This window comes from Mastomys coucha, unplaced genomic scaffold (assembly GCF_008632895.1).
Source record: "Mastomys coucha isolate ucsf_1 unplaced genomic scaffold, UCSF_Mcou_1 pScaffold22, whole genome shotgun sequence".
In the NCBI taxonomy this organism is placed as follows: domain Eukaryota; kingdom Metazoa; phylum Chordata; class Mammalia; order Rodentia; family Muridae; genus Mastomys; species Mastomys coucha.
In genome coordinates, this window is record NW_022196905.1 from 111,258,826 (window position 1) to 111,274,823 (window position 15,998).

A 15,998-nucleotide genomic window follows, 5' to 3' on the forward strand; every position below is an offset into this window, starting at 1 on the left:
GTGCAGGTGTAGACAGGGAGTGCAGGTGTAGACAGGGAGTGCAGGTGTAGACAGGGACTGCAGGTGTATGTACGCTCATGCTCATGAAATCAATTATGGGAAGCACTGGCCATGGTGACTCTAGCCTTTGACCCCAATTCGTGGAAGGTAGAGGCAGAATAAAAGCTTCAGACCCACCTGGACTCCCCACTCTCTCTAATGAATCACCTGCAGCAACAGGGGAGGCTAGAGAGAGCCTGAGTTCAGTCCCTGAAACCAGAGCTAAAAATGAACAAAGTCAAATATGGTAACTTGAACTTGCAACTTACACTTGGAGAAATAGAGATGGATGGAGCCCTAGGATTCAAAATAAGGTGCATGATGCCTGGGATGACACCCAAGGTTGTCCTCTGACTACACACATGTGCACGCATGCACACATGCACACACACACACACACGCACACAGATCCACCTGCAGGCTGAGCTGAGTGTTGTGAAGATGTGTAACATCATGTGGTAAGGGTGTCTAGAGGGCAGGTCACACAGCACTGTTTCTTGGAAACTCTAGAAAGATCTCCAACCCAATGGCATCTGAGCAAAGTAGGCCAGTGGCTAAATTGGAGGCACCCTTGTCTTTAGGGACTCTCCAGTCTCAGTGTCTGTCACAGTCACCACACACTACCACTAGCATGTACAGCCCAGGCCTGATGGTGGAGGGCCATGACTCCTAGGCCTGATGGTGGAAGCCCATGACTCCAAGGTCTGATGGTGGAGGCCCATGACTCCAACTACTCAGGAGGCTGAGGTGGGAGGATGACAAGTTCAGGGTCACCCTGGGACTACAAAGCTCAGGAAAACTAAGCAAAACTGCCTCAAAATAAAAATGCCAAAAGAAAGCTGGTGATGCATCTCAGTGGAGGGGACTCACTTGGTGTGTGTATAAGCCTGGGTTTAGTCTTGTCTCACAGGGTGGCCAGCGAAAAACCCTCCACTAAAACTTGAGCTTCATATCATTCATGACTCACAAAATACTGTTCTTGTTTGTGGCTTTCTACTGAACAGCTTAAAACTTAGGAAATGTGCCTTGCTCCTGGGCTCTACTGAGACAGGCAGGCGCTTTTTGGCTGGGCCCACAGACTACAGACCCCTCCTCAGAAGAGTCAGTAAGTCACACCTGCTCCCTAGTTACGGAGTTGTCGTGATCACCGGTGTGGGAATGGACCCTCGGCCTCCTTTGGAACCTGAGTACCCAGGTCTTTCTCTCAGGCTTCTACAAACCCCTTAGCAGAATGAGGTCAGAAATTTTTACAGTCTGTGGATGCCTCTGGCTAGAACAAGCATCCCCCCCACCCGGAAGTACAGGACTCAAAGCCAGGAAAGGGTGCATGTGGCCACCCCCTGTCATCTCCAGCCTCGTGCCCACTTGGTTCCCACTCAGAAAAGCCCTTTGTGTCCTGTATGCAGGGTCCCCTGTCTGTCACACTCATCTCCACATTTATACCTCCCTTGGTCATCCAATGTCACCAATGACTAATTCACACATCAAAATCAAAGTACAACAGCCCAGCAAGGCATCTAGCGTGCTACCCAGGCTCCCTCATCGATTGATCTTGTTTCACTTCTCCCCGGTGGTAAGGCATAGAGGTACCTGTCAAGCCATTATCCTCCCACCCTCCAAACCTTTACCCTCCCTACCCTCCCATCCTGAAGGAGACGCCATGTCCATGGGCCCCTTCTGGAATTCCTGCCTCCGGTCTGCGTCCAGGGCCTTGATGCAAGCCTCCCAAGGGACACTAGATTGGCTGAGGGACACCAGTTACTGAGAGGAAAGCAGAGCGAAGCAGAGACCGAGGCCATCAGCTCTATCACATAACTCATAGCTGTCCTCCTGCCTCAGGTCTGCCAAGCTTGAGCCACAGGCTTGACTTTTAACTCCCTGCCTCTATTTTCCCCCTGGCTGTGTGCATCCACCTCACTAGCCTCCTTGCTGATCCCTTGGGATTTCACAAGAATGTACACGTGTGTATGTGGAGGGAGGTCAGAGGTCACCTCAGGCCCCATTCCTCAGGTGCCTCTCTACCTTACTCTTTTGAGACAGGGTCTCTCCCTGGCCCAGAGCTCACCAATTAGGCTAGACTGGTTGGCTAACCAGTCCCAGGTGTCTGTCTGTCTCCACCTCCCCTTGCACACATCACTGAGCCTGGTTTCTTCTCACAGGCTCTGGGAACCAAGCTGAGGCCTGTTGTGCTTGGTGAAGCAAGTACTTTACTGACTGAGCACCCTGCTCCCTCCAGCACCTCCAGCCCCACCTCCCCATGTACACACATATCCAGACCCCTGGTCTTTCTTCACAAGCTCATCGTGACTGTGGGCCCGTGTGCTCACCTGAGTCCTCCACTTAGCCTGCGTCCGCAGCCCTCCTTCCTAGTCTCATCCTACCTCATGTCACCTTAGTATCAATCCTTTCTCTCCTGTTTCAAAAGGTTAAAAATACTGCTGTGTCACCAATGTCCATTCACAGAGTGTGTTTGGCTGTCAGTTAGGTGTACCTGTGAGAGCTTGTGAGTTGAAACTCAGATATTGTCATGGTTTGAATATGCTTGGCCCAGGGAATGGCACTATTTGGAGGTGTGACCTTGTTGGAATAGGTGTGTCACTGTGGGCATGGGCTTTTATACCCTAGTCAATATTCTGCTAGCAGCCTTCAGATGAAGATGTAGAACTCTTAGCTTCTTCTGCATCATGCCTACCTGGATGCTGCCATGCTTCCACCTTGATGATAATGGACTGATCCTCTGAACCTGTAAGCCAGCCCCAATTAAACGTTGTCCTTATGAGAGTTGCCTTGGTCATGGTGTCTGTTCACAGCAGTAAACCCTAACTAAGACAGATACATGTGAGTCACACAGGTAGACTCCCTCCTCCCTGCATTACCCATTACATGACAGTGCAACAACAAGCAAACAACCAGGTCTCTACAGCTCTAAGGACCATATTCTTTTTTTTTTTTACTTTCACAACAGATTTTATTGGTCAAGGAGCAGAGTACACAGACATTCCAATTCCTATCACATGTACTCAAAAAAAAAAAAAAAAAAAAACATATATTCTGTTGACGTACCCAAACTCTGAAGAGTCACATTGTGTTCATGTACGCAAATGAAGAGCTACGTATTGTTTTTCTTTGAACTTATTCCAGTGATGTTCCAGCCTCAAACTTGGCAAGTTTCCCTAAGACCTCTCATAACAACCAAATGCTCATAATACTCAGTTTCACCAATTCACAATTTTATGCCACACACAGAACATACTCAAAAGTTCCATCTTTCACAGCACATTATCACAACAGTTAGGAAAATGGACTGCCATGACCATAGTCATCACAGTTCTGACAGGGCAAGGACCAAAGACTGACTTTCTTATAAAATGGTTCTACTGGAAACACGGGACGGATATAACTGAAAATATTCCAGACACAAATGCACGACTGAGACTCCAAACTGCCTTGTATTGTAGGATATAAAACTAGCCCCCTCTACGGAATGTTATGGTGACCCCCAAGACAGTCACAGCCTCTCCTGATTCAGTATCCTGCTATTTTCTAGTTGTACCAAAAAAATAAACAACCAGCAAATGATTTAAACTCTTGAAAAAACCATTTACACTTAAAAAATGGGATGAGGTAGGATTCCCTCACCTTTTAAAAATGTTTCTAGAGCTACTAAAAAACTGGCATTTACAAAATAGTTGATAAAAATATTCCTCTGGATTGTACAAGAAGGGAGGCAGGGACACTGACAGATGTGATGGATGCTTAGTCGGACTTGGCTTCTTTCTCTTCTCTAGAGGCCGGACTCTGGTTTTCCGTCTCTCCATTTTCTGCAGGCAGATCTGTGGTTTGCTGGTCGGCCACTTCAGCCTGTTTACCCTTTGCTCCCCTCTTCCCTTTTATCTGAACTTTTTTGTCTGATGCTTTATCCTTTCCCGCGGCCTTTTTCGGCTTCGTGTCCACCTTGGCAGGGGCCGGCTTGGCCGACAGCCTGGCGGAGCGGCGCTTGGGCTCCGCCTTCTCTGCTCCATCCGTGCTAACCTTCCTCTTAGGCATTGGGGGCCGCGGGGGGTGGGGGGGAGGAAGAGGGTGTGTTGCTGTGAACTGCTGTGACCCGTCCTCTAAGGACCATATTCAAAGCCTGATAGTTTCCGTTCCATCGTTGATTCACTCAACAAACATCCACCAGGTCTCCATGTGGTGTTCTAAATATTAGAATCCATAGTCTATTCTAGATAGTCTTGACTCTATGACAGACATTGAAGAGGTCACCTTTGATCTCCTGCCTCCTTGCTCCCGGATCGAATCTGTGACATTTTCCCACACCGTGGTACACCTTTTCCACAGGCAAAGCTGTTGGTCTCAGGGAACCTTGCACCTGTTACCCCGAGAAAGTTGGACCCTTCTCTTTGGGAAGGCAGCAGGTGACCCAGAGAAAAACGCTAGAAAAAGCAAAGACCTCACGTCTCAGTTAAGACACCATGTGAGACCACCATGTTAAGACCCTCATTTGATGCCTTCCTTCTCATCCCCAGTCTCCTGCCTCTGGCAGACAGTCCCCTACCAAGAACGGCAGTCCTTCCAGGTGCCCTCGCTTCCTCAAGGTCAAGAACTGGGAGACTGACGTGGTCCTCACTGACACCCTGCACCTGAAGAGCACGCTGGTGAGTGTGGAGACTAACTCGTCTCACAGGATTGGGGGACGGCATCTGTGTTGAGGGATCCCATGCATAGCAATGTGATTGTGGTAAACACTTCCCGTAGCCCACCCCATGAGAAGCCAGAGTCCTCACCCACGCTGTGACAGCCAGAGGGTCACAGCTGGCGTTGCCTCACACCTCCCTGGATGCTCTACCAATCAGTGAAAGCCTCTCTAGATGAGCACCTTGCTCCCAGCAGAATTTAAGCATCCTTGAGCATCTTTTGCCTCTTCCGGTGTGATCATGGATGGGGTATTGAGCCAGCGCTTCCTACATCTCACACTGTGGACTCTGTTTTATACCAGATTTTTAGTACTCAACCGTCCAACCCTTTGCCTTCCATCTTTGTTAAAATACAAACCTCTTGAAGGAATGATGTCTCTGTCAGCTAATGAGTGTAACAAGCAGACCTCAAACTCAGCAGCTGAAAGCAACCATTACTTTTTTAAAGTCCACAAATTAGCCAGGTGGCCCTGCATGCCCAGCCAAGAAGTGCCTGATTTTGATGGGGTCTGTCTCATAGAACTGCAGTCAGCCACGATGGCTGCTCCAGGATGGCCCCGGCAGAGAAGATTGTGTTCTGTATGGCCTCTCCTCTTCTAGGAAGCAAACTTGAGTCTGTTTCCAGGGCTGCAGAAGTATGCAAGATCTCTCTATTTTCTATGAATATACAAGACCTCTTGAGGCCTAGGCTTGCAGATGGCCCAGGGTCACTCCTACTACATTCTATAGGTCCAGACCAATCTGTATGTAAGGGGTGAGGGACAGGATGTGTCTCAGGACAGGTACTGTAAAATCACATCACAAAGAATGAGTGTGTGTGGCAGGGAAGAGCTACGGATACCTCAGATATCAATCAAAGTACTTACCTAGCATGTACAAAAGCCCGGAGTATGAGTAAGACATGCATTACATGGAGTAGAGATACCTGACTGTGATCTCTGTATTCAGAAGGAGTAGAGATACCTGATTGTAATCTCTGTATTCAGAAGTTGGAGGCAGCAGGGTCAGAAATTCAAAGGTCATCCTTGACCTTGGCCAAATATGGAGCTTGAGACCAGCCTGGGCTACATAAGACCTTGTCTCAGTGATGATGATGTGATGATATGATGATGATGATAATGATGAGGATGATGAGGATGATGAGGATGATGATGCCATTATTAGTTTTCTTTGATCAATATAGAATGGATTTTTTTCTGGAACTGCATGTGATGGTACATATCTGTACCTTGGCAGAAAGTCAAAAACTCAAGGCCAACCTCAGGTATACAGTGAGTTCAAGGCCAGCCTGGGCTACATGAGATGCTGTCTTAAAATAAAAACTAGATGATAGATAGATAGATGATGCATAATAGAATTAATATATGATAGATAGAATATTGGTAGATAAACATAGATTACTGATAGAATGATAATAGATGATTGATAGGTGATAGGTAGATGGTAGATGAGTAACATGTGATAAATGATAGATACATAGGGTAGATTCATAGATGCATAGATACATAGATAGACACATATATATATACATGAATACATATATACAAAGATGATAAATACATAGATGATAAATAGATACATAGCTAGATAGATATATAGATATATAGATATATAGAAAGATGATAGATGATATACAGATGATAAATGATAGAAAGACAGATGATAGATGGAGAGATGATTGATACTAAGGGTTACAGGTAGGGATGACAGAGGCAGATAGATGCTAGGTTGTTGCACCAGTGGCTGTGTGTCCCAGTGAAGACGCCCCTTCCCTAACTGACTAGCACAAACAACTTGGGCACCATGGTTCTCAGTCATGACACCTGCCAAGCCTGGTGGGGAGAAGCCAGACTCACTCACATCCCTTTTGGCCTCCAGGAAACGGGGTGCACAGAGCACATCTGCATGGGCTCGATCATGCTGCCATCCCATCACATTCGGAAGTCAGAAGATGTCCGTACAAAGGATCAGCTCTTCCCTCTAGCCAAAGAATTTCTCGACCAATACTACTCATCCATTAAGAGGCAAGTACAGGGGGCTAGGTGGCTGGACCCGTGGGCAAATGCTCACCATGCACATGTGATGACCTGGGTTCAGATTCTCAGCATCCTTGTGAAAGCAGGGACGTGTCTGCAACTCCAGTGGTGGGGAGTAGAGACAAGCAGATCCCTGGGGCTCACTGACAGTTCAGGTTCAGTGAGAGACCCTCAAAAAGTAACATGGGCAGAGTTAGAAGACACTCACTGTTCCCCACCTTAGAGGCTCCATCACCTGGTAGTAGCACAGAGCTCTGAACCTCATGCTCAAACACATATACACAAGCACACACACAGGTACATACACACACATGCATACATGCATGCACACATGTATATATATACATGCATATACACACGTACACCCATATGCACACACACATACAAATACATCCGCCCACATGCATGTATACACATACACAGTTACATGTACACACACTCCCACATACACACACATACACATGCATATACACATACACACATGCATATACACATATACACACATGCATACACACTTGTGCATAAACCCCCACCAGCACACCCATGCACATGCATGCATACATATACACGTGCACTCATACCCATGCACACACATGTACACATACATGCATACATATACATGTGCACACATACTCACTTGTGCATCATACACACATGGAATACTTCTAGGCCGTCACATTGCAGCCCTCCCATGCCCTGTTCCTCTTTTCCTTAGGTTTGGCTCCAAGGCCCACATGGACAGGCTAGAAGAGGTGAACAAGGAGATCGAGAGCACCAGCACCTATCAGCTCAAGGATACGGAGCTCATCTATGGCGCCAAGCATGCCTGGAGGAATGCCTCTCGATGTGTGGGCAGGATCCAGTGGTCCAAGCTGCAGGTAGGTGGTGACACCCAGCCACCCGGGAGACCCTCTGGGAGGGAGGGAACGAGCCATGGGGGCAGATAGAGCTTTGAAAGAGATCAGACCTAGTGGGGATCTATCAGAACGCTTGTTCTTTATTGAATAAAACTGCCACGCCTCACCGTAGAATTCAGGCTGTCTTCTTTGCCACAGACCCCGCCACTCCCTTTTACTTGCCCCGGCCTGAAGGAGTTCACGTCTGTGTCCCTGGTCTGAGTCTGTGCTATGGAGTAACTTAGTGTTACAAGTCGATCGGTTTGCAGAATCGGGCTTTCTGTTCCATGCACTGCATCAGCATATGTTATACGGACTCATGGGCTTTGTCGTGACCGTTTCATTTATTTGAAGTATTTTGATCACGTTCAGTCCTCACTACCATCCCTCGTCCCCTTCCCGTTCCCAGCTGACCCTCTCTCCTTCAGCGTTCTATGTTTTATTTTTATGTTCTGTGAGCCCCTGATTTTGATCAGTGCTGCTGGCATGAGGGAAGGGTGTGGGTTTAGTCATTGGAGCGTGGTCACCTCTCCAATGGTACACCACCAAAGAGGGTGAGAAGCCATCAGCTTACCAGTAGTTCCTCAGAACAGAGCGGGGTCTCATGAGCCCCCACCCCCACCCTCTGTTCCAGATTATTCGATTTTTGCTTGTTTTCAAATGCCTGGTGGCCCCACAGAAAACATAACCAGCCCATCACAGCTCCCTCCTTTCATTACATTTGCCCTCTATGCTATTTCCTTGTTTATTAGCATTAAAAAAAAAATACAAAATGCAGCCTAGACTTCAAGAAGGGGGAGTGGGTGCTGGCTGATCAAGACTGAGTGCAGCTGCAGTGGGCTCAGGGACCCCTGGAAAGGCACTCTGCCCTGGGGCTGCCCAGGAGAGAGGAGGCAGCCAGCAATCCCATCATGCACTTTGCACAGGTGTTCGATGCCCGAGACTGCACCACAGCCCACGGCATGTTCAATTACATCTGTAACCACGTCAAGTATGCCACCAACAAAGGGAACCTCAGGTGAGTTGCCCTGCTGGGTGGGACGGAGTGGGGTGATATCCCTGCAGCATGAGGTCCCCCCGGTTCTGGATGTGCCTCAGCTGCCAGGGGAAAAGGCTGTCCCCTTCTGGGGAGGTGGCCCAGCTGACTGAAATAGCCTGGCATTCTTCTCCCCTGCCCTTCCTCTGCTGGAACAGAAAAGAACAACAAAAACTGAAAGTTTGGCTGGATTCTAGTTCCCTGTCACCCGTAGAGAGGACGGGAAGCTAGTTAAGATTCCTGGAAAGAAGAAACTCCCATTTCTGAGTAGAGCCAGCCAGTACTCGCAACATCCCACCCTTCTGTGGCCTCCCATTCTGCCTGGCACTGTGCCTTCTGGTTCTGCGTCCCCTAGCCCCACCTTGGACTCTTGTACCCATACAAAGACTACAGCCTGCAGGGAGCCAGCTAAGGCAGGGGGTAACTTGGTCTGTGACTTCCACACTGGCCTCAGCTGCTGCCTCGCAGCTGAGGCCCCATCCACAGCTGGCTGCACTTGTCAATCCCGCTGGTGACATCTGTTCCCTACCACTGAGAATCAGTCCCAACTCAGAAACACCCAAGGCTATTTCCGGGATATTCCCGTAGACACCCCCCACCCTGGGCTTCCCCCAGCTCATGCAGAGGGAGCTTGTCTGCCTCAGGCATCAGTAGGAACAGAAGTCATTTGTGTAAGAGGAATTCTTTAGGATTCTTTCCTAAGTAGCCTCACCCTGACACTGTATCAGAGAACTTTTCAGCAAGTGGCTACTGAGGAAGCTCACTTGATAAGGTGTGTGTGCTGCCCCAGCATGGGATCTGAGTTTGAATCCAGAACTCATGTTTTTAAAGCCAGGTGTAGTGGTTGAGTTCTTGCCATCCCCAGTGCTGGGGAAGTGGGGTGGGGGCAGGGAGAGATTCCTAAGGCTATCCTCCAGGATGGGTGAGAGACCCTGTCTCAAAGAGCAAGGTGGACCTCTGGCTTCCATGTATGAGCACAGAGAAATAGAGAGAGATAGGGAGGCGAGACAGGCAGAAACAGAGAGACAGAGACAGAGAGGCAGAGACAAAGACAGAGAGAAAGATAGAGACAGAGAGGCGGAGACAGAGAGAGACAGGCAGGCAGACAAGGAGAATCTTCCAGTATATTCTAAGCCATGAATGTCAGGCCTTGCCAAAGCTAAGCCCTCAAGTTGTTTAGGGGCTGTTCTGGCAAGAGGAGGGGTTACCCCAAAATCTGCAGCTGTGAAGTGGGGAGCTTCACAAGAGCTAATTGAAAAAAGAACCACTTAGGACTGTCTCTTAAGTTTTACACCTCTGGTCTTAAAAGACCCCCAGAACTGGGGAGATCCTTACTCAAGTCTCGGGATGACGCGACCACCCAATGACTCACGAGAGACCGAACTTGCTGCAATCACAAGAAGTTTATTGGGGATACTGGTACCGGGTCGATCTCATGACCTTGCTGGCCAGAGTTCGACCCCGGGGTCGATCTTGTGACCATGCTGGCTAGAGTTTGACCCAGAACACAAGAAGTGTCGGGTATTTAAGGGAAGCTGGGGGCGGAGAGAGAGTTACCAAGGAAACAGAACATAAAAACAGTGGAAAATTTCAGAGGGACCTGACCCAAGGTATTCAGTTAGGGAGGGGAACACATTCATTCTAGGAATGTAATCTTCATCTACTGGTTGGCAGGGTGGAGAGCCTCGTAAACCAGTAGACCTTCATTCTTAGTTCCGCCCTCATTGTGGATTATTCAGGAGGGGCAGGTATCGGGAACCAGAGCCCTGAGGCTCTGGGTTAGCAAAGTTCCTGGAACTAGCTACTCCACCTTTTTTGGCTTGTGGCAGAGGTTTTCCATGCCCCCTTTTAGGTAAAAGTTATACATTATACATTCTAAGATTCTCCAGCCTTTCAGTCTAAAAGCCACTCAGCAGACATAGAGAACATAAGCCCTGAGGAGAAATAGTGTATGCCTAAGCAGCCTCGACCTTCAAACTGCCCACAGGTAACTGAGCCCCAGGGAAGCAGGCGAGGGAGGTATGGTCATGCTTCCACACCTCTCTGTCTCAGTTCCCACACAGAAAGTGAATCTCACACCCTACTCACAACGTGTGGCTCTAGTGTTTATAAACAGGCTTCTTCAATGTATGTATACACAAACAGGCTCTGGCTGGTGGCCACCTATAGACACAGCCGCACGTCTTGATGCCAGAGGGAAGGCAGCCGGCTTCGGGCTTTGTTGTCTCCCACGTGCTACAGAGATTTTTACTAAGAGATGTAGAACGTCCGCCAGCGATGGCTTCATGAATTACTTCCAGCCCAGGGTCCAACCTCATCCTCTGGGATCAGTGGCATCCTACACTGCAGTTGCAAATGCTTAGATAGTAAGACCTACAGAACTGGCTCAGAAGTAGGGTCTGGTGAGCTCCAGCTAGGAATCTGTTTATGGGAATAGCCCATGGCAGCAGAGGGATTCCAAGTGAAGGATGCAAGGTAATGTTTATATAGGGTACATATCCCCTGCAGTGTGTGGTAACACACACCTCTCATTCCAGCCTCAGGAGGCTGGGGCAGGAGATCCTCACTTCAAAGCCAGGATGCATGTTTCCTGCCTCCTACCTTGCACAGACCAAGGGTTCTGTTGGAGGCGCTGGTAACTTGGCTCCTTCCTCCAGCTGGTGACCTGGACATCTGATCTCCAGCTTTGTCACTGTGTCTTCCGATGGGCAAGTCCCGCCCTGGTGACTTCTTCCACCCTCTCTCCTCTCCCAAGGTCGGCCATCACTATATTCCCTCAGAGGACTGACGGCAAGCATGACTTCCGAGTGTGGAACTCACAGCTCATCCGTTATGCTGGCTACAAACAGCCAGATGGCTCTACCCTGGGGGATCCAGCTAATGTGGAGTTCACAGAGGTGAGCCTGGATGTCCCAAGCCTATCCCTGCTAGACTCTCTGTCCATCCCTCACCTAAACCCCACCTCTAAACCCTGTGCTTTTCCGGTTTAACCTTTTTACCCTGAAGGGTCCAGCCAGCAAGGAACCCAGGAACCACTCCTCAGACTTGCTCTTGCCTGGGACCACCCACAAATCCATCACATGCACCCCTTTGGCTCCCCCAGCCTTCCCTGTAGAAGTTTCTGTCGCCTTTCAGAGTTGAAATCAACTTGTCAATGCCAAGCACTGATCCTAAACTATTAAGTGAATGAAGGAATGTCTAGGACCCCAGGGAAGGTCCCCCAGACTCCCACCAATTCCAACATTGTTCAGAAAAGTCACATCCTGGGACTACCTTTCCTGAGCTGACATACATGGCTCCTTTGTGTTTTGATCAGTAGCCAGGTTCAGTGACATATGCCTTTAATCCCAGCACCTGGGAAGCAGAAGCAAAGGGATCTCTTAGAGGCAGAGGCAGTGTGTGGAGCTAGCCTGACTTGACTGTCAGGCTCAACTGTCCCAGGCATCAGTATACCTAAATCCTGGGGACCAAAATTGACAAATTGACAAAATTGACCAAGAGAACCAAAACTGCCTTTTCCCCCTCCCAGGGTCCCTTCCAAGTAGACATGATGACGCTCAGTTCAGGGAAGAGACACTTTTGAATGTACTGTGCCCACTGGTACACACAGCAGACAGATGCTAATGCCCGGATCCCATTTACTCAACACACACACACACACACACACACACACACACACACACACACACACACACACACACAGAGCTTTTCCCCTCTCCCCAGTCTGCTGACTTCATATGCATAAGGCTTTTCTCATTGAAATGTGATAATCCTGAGAACCGGCTGTAACCAGGGCAACCAGGAGCCGCACCTGTGCTCTCAGAGTCTGGGCCAGACTCCCCAGACTCCGTTCCACTTGGCTGAGTGCTAACTGCTAAGTTTGTAGCTGGCTGACCTTGCCTCCTGCTTAGCTGAACATGACTGTGGACCGCAACTCTTTCTTCCCTATCTGTGCCAGAACCTTCCATGGCCAGGATCCGCTTTCCTGGCTTCTGCTCACGCAGCACAAAGAAACACCCCAAACCTGGCTACATGGTTGTTTGGAGCCCTGGTAGTGACTATGCACACATATGGATGTAAGCAGGCTTCACAGATGACCCCAACCAAGAGATCTCCAAGATGACCACAAAACACAAACAAATAAACAAAAACCCAAAAAGCGAAACGGCTCATTAATACTCTTTAAAAATAATTTATTTAATTTTATTTTATAAACATTGGTGTGAGGATGTCAGATCCCCTGAAGCTCCCATATGGATGCTGGGAATTGAACCAGATCCTCTAGGATCTACTAACTTCTGTGACACCGCTCCACCATTCACCCCCATTATAATCTTATATTAAGTATATTTTGAAATTATAATAGTAAATGGGGGGTGGAGCAGATTAGCATGTTGATAAATTCAGAAACTTTTTATTTTGTTTTGTTTTGTTTTGTTTTTTTCGAGACAGGGTTTCACTGTATATCCCTGGCTATTCTGGAACTCACTCTGTAGACCAGGCTGGCCTGGAACTCAGAAATCCTCCTGCCTCTGCCTCCCAAGTGCTGGGATTAAAGGCATGCACCACCACTGCCCTGCTAGAAACTTAATGGATTAAATATGTTCAATTTTACTATTAAATATCATATTTGAATATGTTTACTTCGATAATTTTGTCCTTCCTTATGCACCATGGTACATGCCTGTACTCCCAGCACTCAGGAGACTGAGGTGGAGGGGTTGTGAGTTTGAAACCAGCCTGAGCTTAGTGAGAGTCTGTCTCAAAGCAAAAGTGGGGCTGAAGAGGTGGCTCAGTGGGTAAAGGGCTGGCTGCACAAAGATCCCAGCACCGAGGTTAAAAGCGGAGCATAGTGGCACATACCATCGCAGCACAGAGGAGCTGGAGACAGGAGGATTGATCGCTGAGCTCTGGGTATAGTCAGAGGCTGTGTCTCAGAAAATATGGTAGAGCCTAGCATGGTAGCACACACCTTCAATCCCAGCACCCTGGAATCAGAGGCAGATAAAACTTTGAAGTTCTGAGGTCAGCCTGGTCTACATAGTGCCAGGATAGCTAGAGCTACATAGTGAGACCCTCTGGGCTGGAGAGCTGGTTCTGTGGTTAGGAACATTGCTGGCTCTTCTATAGGACCTTGGTTCAATACCCATGGCCCACATCACAACTGTCTATAATTTCAATTCAAGGAAATCTAACACCCTCTTCTAAGTACCGTAGGATCCAGGGATACACCTAGCGCATAGACATATACCCAAGCAAAGCATCCACGTACATCAACTAGAATAATAATAATAATAATAATAATACAGGTATTTTATAAAAAGACTGTCTCAAATACAGTAAGATGAACAGCATACACACATAAACACGTACACAATATACATAGATCACAGAAAGCAAACTTAAAAATAAAGTAAGAAAATGTATATAATTAATAAACTAATATTGATATTTAATATACTTTATTATGTTCCTTAAGCATAAGTTTAATGTATTTAGTAAATGAACATCTCATTCATCTTTATTAACTTTATTAACTTATTTAACTTGTCATCTTATTTAACTTTAGTATCAAACATCTGATCAAAATCTCAATCCATTATTAACAAATTATAATTCATATGAGGTGTGTTGTTCGATTTAAAACTCACAGTTTAAAATGTGAGTGTTAATGAAATGAGCCGCACCTCGGAGCTTTTCTTTCTTAATGAAGCTTCTGAAACATTGTATCTCCTGCCTCTGGCTGTGCCTGTGGGCAGCTGTGCTGTTTTCTGCAGAAAGCCATGGCGCTGGAGATTTCCTTTGTCTCTTGTGACACTTAACACCACCACACATAAAAGCTAGCCCGTGGAGGATGCCACAGACACTCAGACGCAGCCCTCATCCTCGCTGTGCGCATACCCGGCACAGGAGACCCTTTCTGGTTCAGGTTGACCTGTGTCCCCTGGAGAGCTTGCCCTGGTTCTATGGTGAGGTCGGACAGAGCTTGTGAAGGCAGCCCTTAGTTTTTGAAGCTCCACTCATGATTGAGAGGTCTCAGAGGGCTTGCATGAAGGCCTCGGCTTGCTCCCACCCCTCTTCCCCTCCCCCACCCGCTGTGTGCTGTGTTTGGAGGGGCAGAGGCAGAGATATGACTGAGGTTTCTGTTTGTAGATCTGTATACAGCAGGGCTGGAAAGCCCCAAGAGGCCGCTTCGATGTGCTGCCTCTTCTGCTCCAGGCCAATGGCAACGACCCTGAACTCTTCCAGATCCCCCCAGAGCTGGTGCTGGAAGTACCCATCAGGCACCCCAAGTAAGAGGGAGTGCTCTTGGGGGTGGGGGGGGGTTTCCCAATTATGTCATCTGTCCATCTTATGTCCCCCACCCCAGGTTCTCTGTAGCCCCAACAGACAGCAAGAGGGCCCTGGGTCCCATCCTGGCTGTCAGGCTAGGATACGAGGGTCCTTCTGAACCAACCTGGACCACCAGATGCATCTATTTCTAACCAACACCATGACCTGCCCTTTGCCTAGCCCTTGGGGTCACAAGATTAGACATACCTACTGTCTTGCTATAGACACAGACATCCAATAGAGGAAGCTGCATACAATGACTGACCCTGGGTGAACGAAGCTCAGACAGAATCTGGAGCCCGGAAGTAGCTAGGAGACCAAGGTCAGAGAAGCATGTGCACTCTCAGAATAAAAGACATGCTAGGCTAAGTGAGGTGGCTCAGCTGATAAAGGAGCTTGCTGCCAAGCCTGACTTTATGAGTTTGATCCCAGGGCCCACACAGTGGAAGGTCAGAACTGACTCCTATAAACTGTCCTTTGGCACACACATACACACATACATACATGCACACAAATAAATGTAATTATAAAATGAATGAAGGAATACCACCCTGAGGTGCTAGACCAGGGTCAAACCCAAAGGAGGTTGCTAAGAAACTTAAGTCATATGCAAAATAGATCTTAAAAATCCAGTTAATTATTCTTAATCTGTGATGAGCTATATCTCAACTTCTTAAATAAGCACAGGATCAGCTCAGACCTGACAAAAGGGTCTGGTGAGTTAGGGAAGACACAGGAGAGGGAGCCTGTCTATTTAAAGAGGGTTGTTTTTTAACTTTTTTTTTTTTTTTAAAGTATGGATTCTTTTCAAATACCTCACACACAAGTAACAGTGCTAATCTTGTTAGCTCCATCTCTGGGGGGCTCCAGGGGGTTGCACCTGGGACTGGTACCTCACCTGCCTTACCTGAGTCTTCTCTAAACAGAGAACACCTGTCTGAGGTGCCTGATATGTTGGGAACAC

The 15,998-nt window shown here is 47.9% G+C and overlaps 1 protein-coding gene and 1 pseudogene across 6 annotated transcripts in view; one reads left to right on the forward strand and one right to left on the reverse strand.

Annotated features, from left to right (window-relative positions):
• The window catches only part of Nos1 (nitric oxide synthase 1), a 175,176-nt gene that overhangs the window by 106,540 nt on the left and 52,638 nt on the right, over positions 1–15,998 (forward strand). For all 5 annotated transcript variants that reach the window (XM_031337634.1, XM_031337632.1, XM_031337635.1 and 2 more), the window contains 6 exons: positions 4,566–4,694; positions 6,612–6,757; positions 7,485–7,647; positions 8,592–8,683; positions 11,457–11,598; positions 14,855–14,994. In XM_031337634.1, coding sequence (XP_031193494.1) covers positions 4,566–4,694; positions 6,612–6,757; positions 7,485–7,647; positions 8,592–8,683; positions 11,457–11,598; positions 14,855–14,994 — 812 coding nt within the window. The remainder of the gene's footprint in view (positions 1–4,565; positions 4,695–6,611; positions 6,758–7,484; positions 7,648–8,591; positions 8,684–11,456; positions 11,599–14,854; positions 14,995–15,998) is intronic.
• Positions 2,993–4,100, reverse strand: LOC116068290 (annotated as a pseudogene). Its single transcript, XR_004109529.1, has one exon. The product of XR_004109529.1 is annotated as a non-histone chromosomal protein HMG-14 pseudogene (transcript).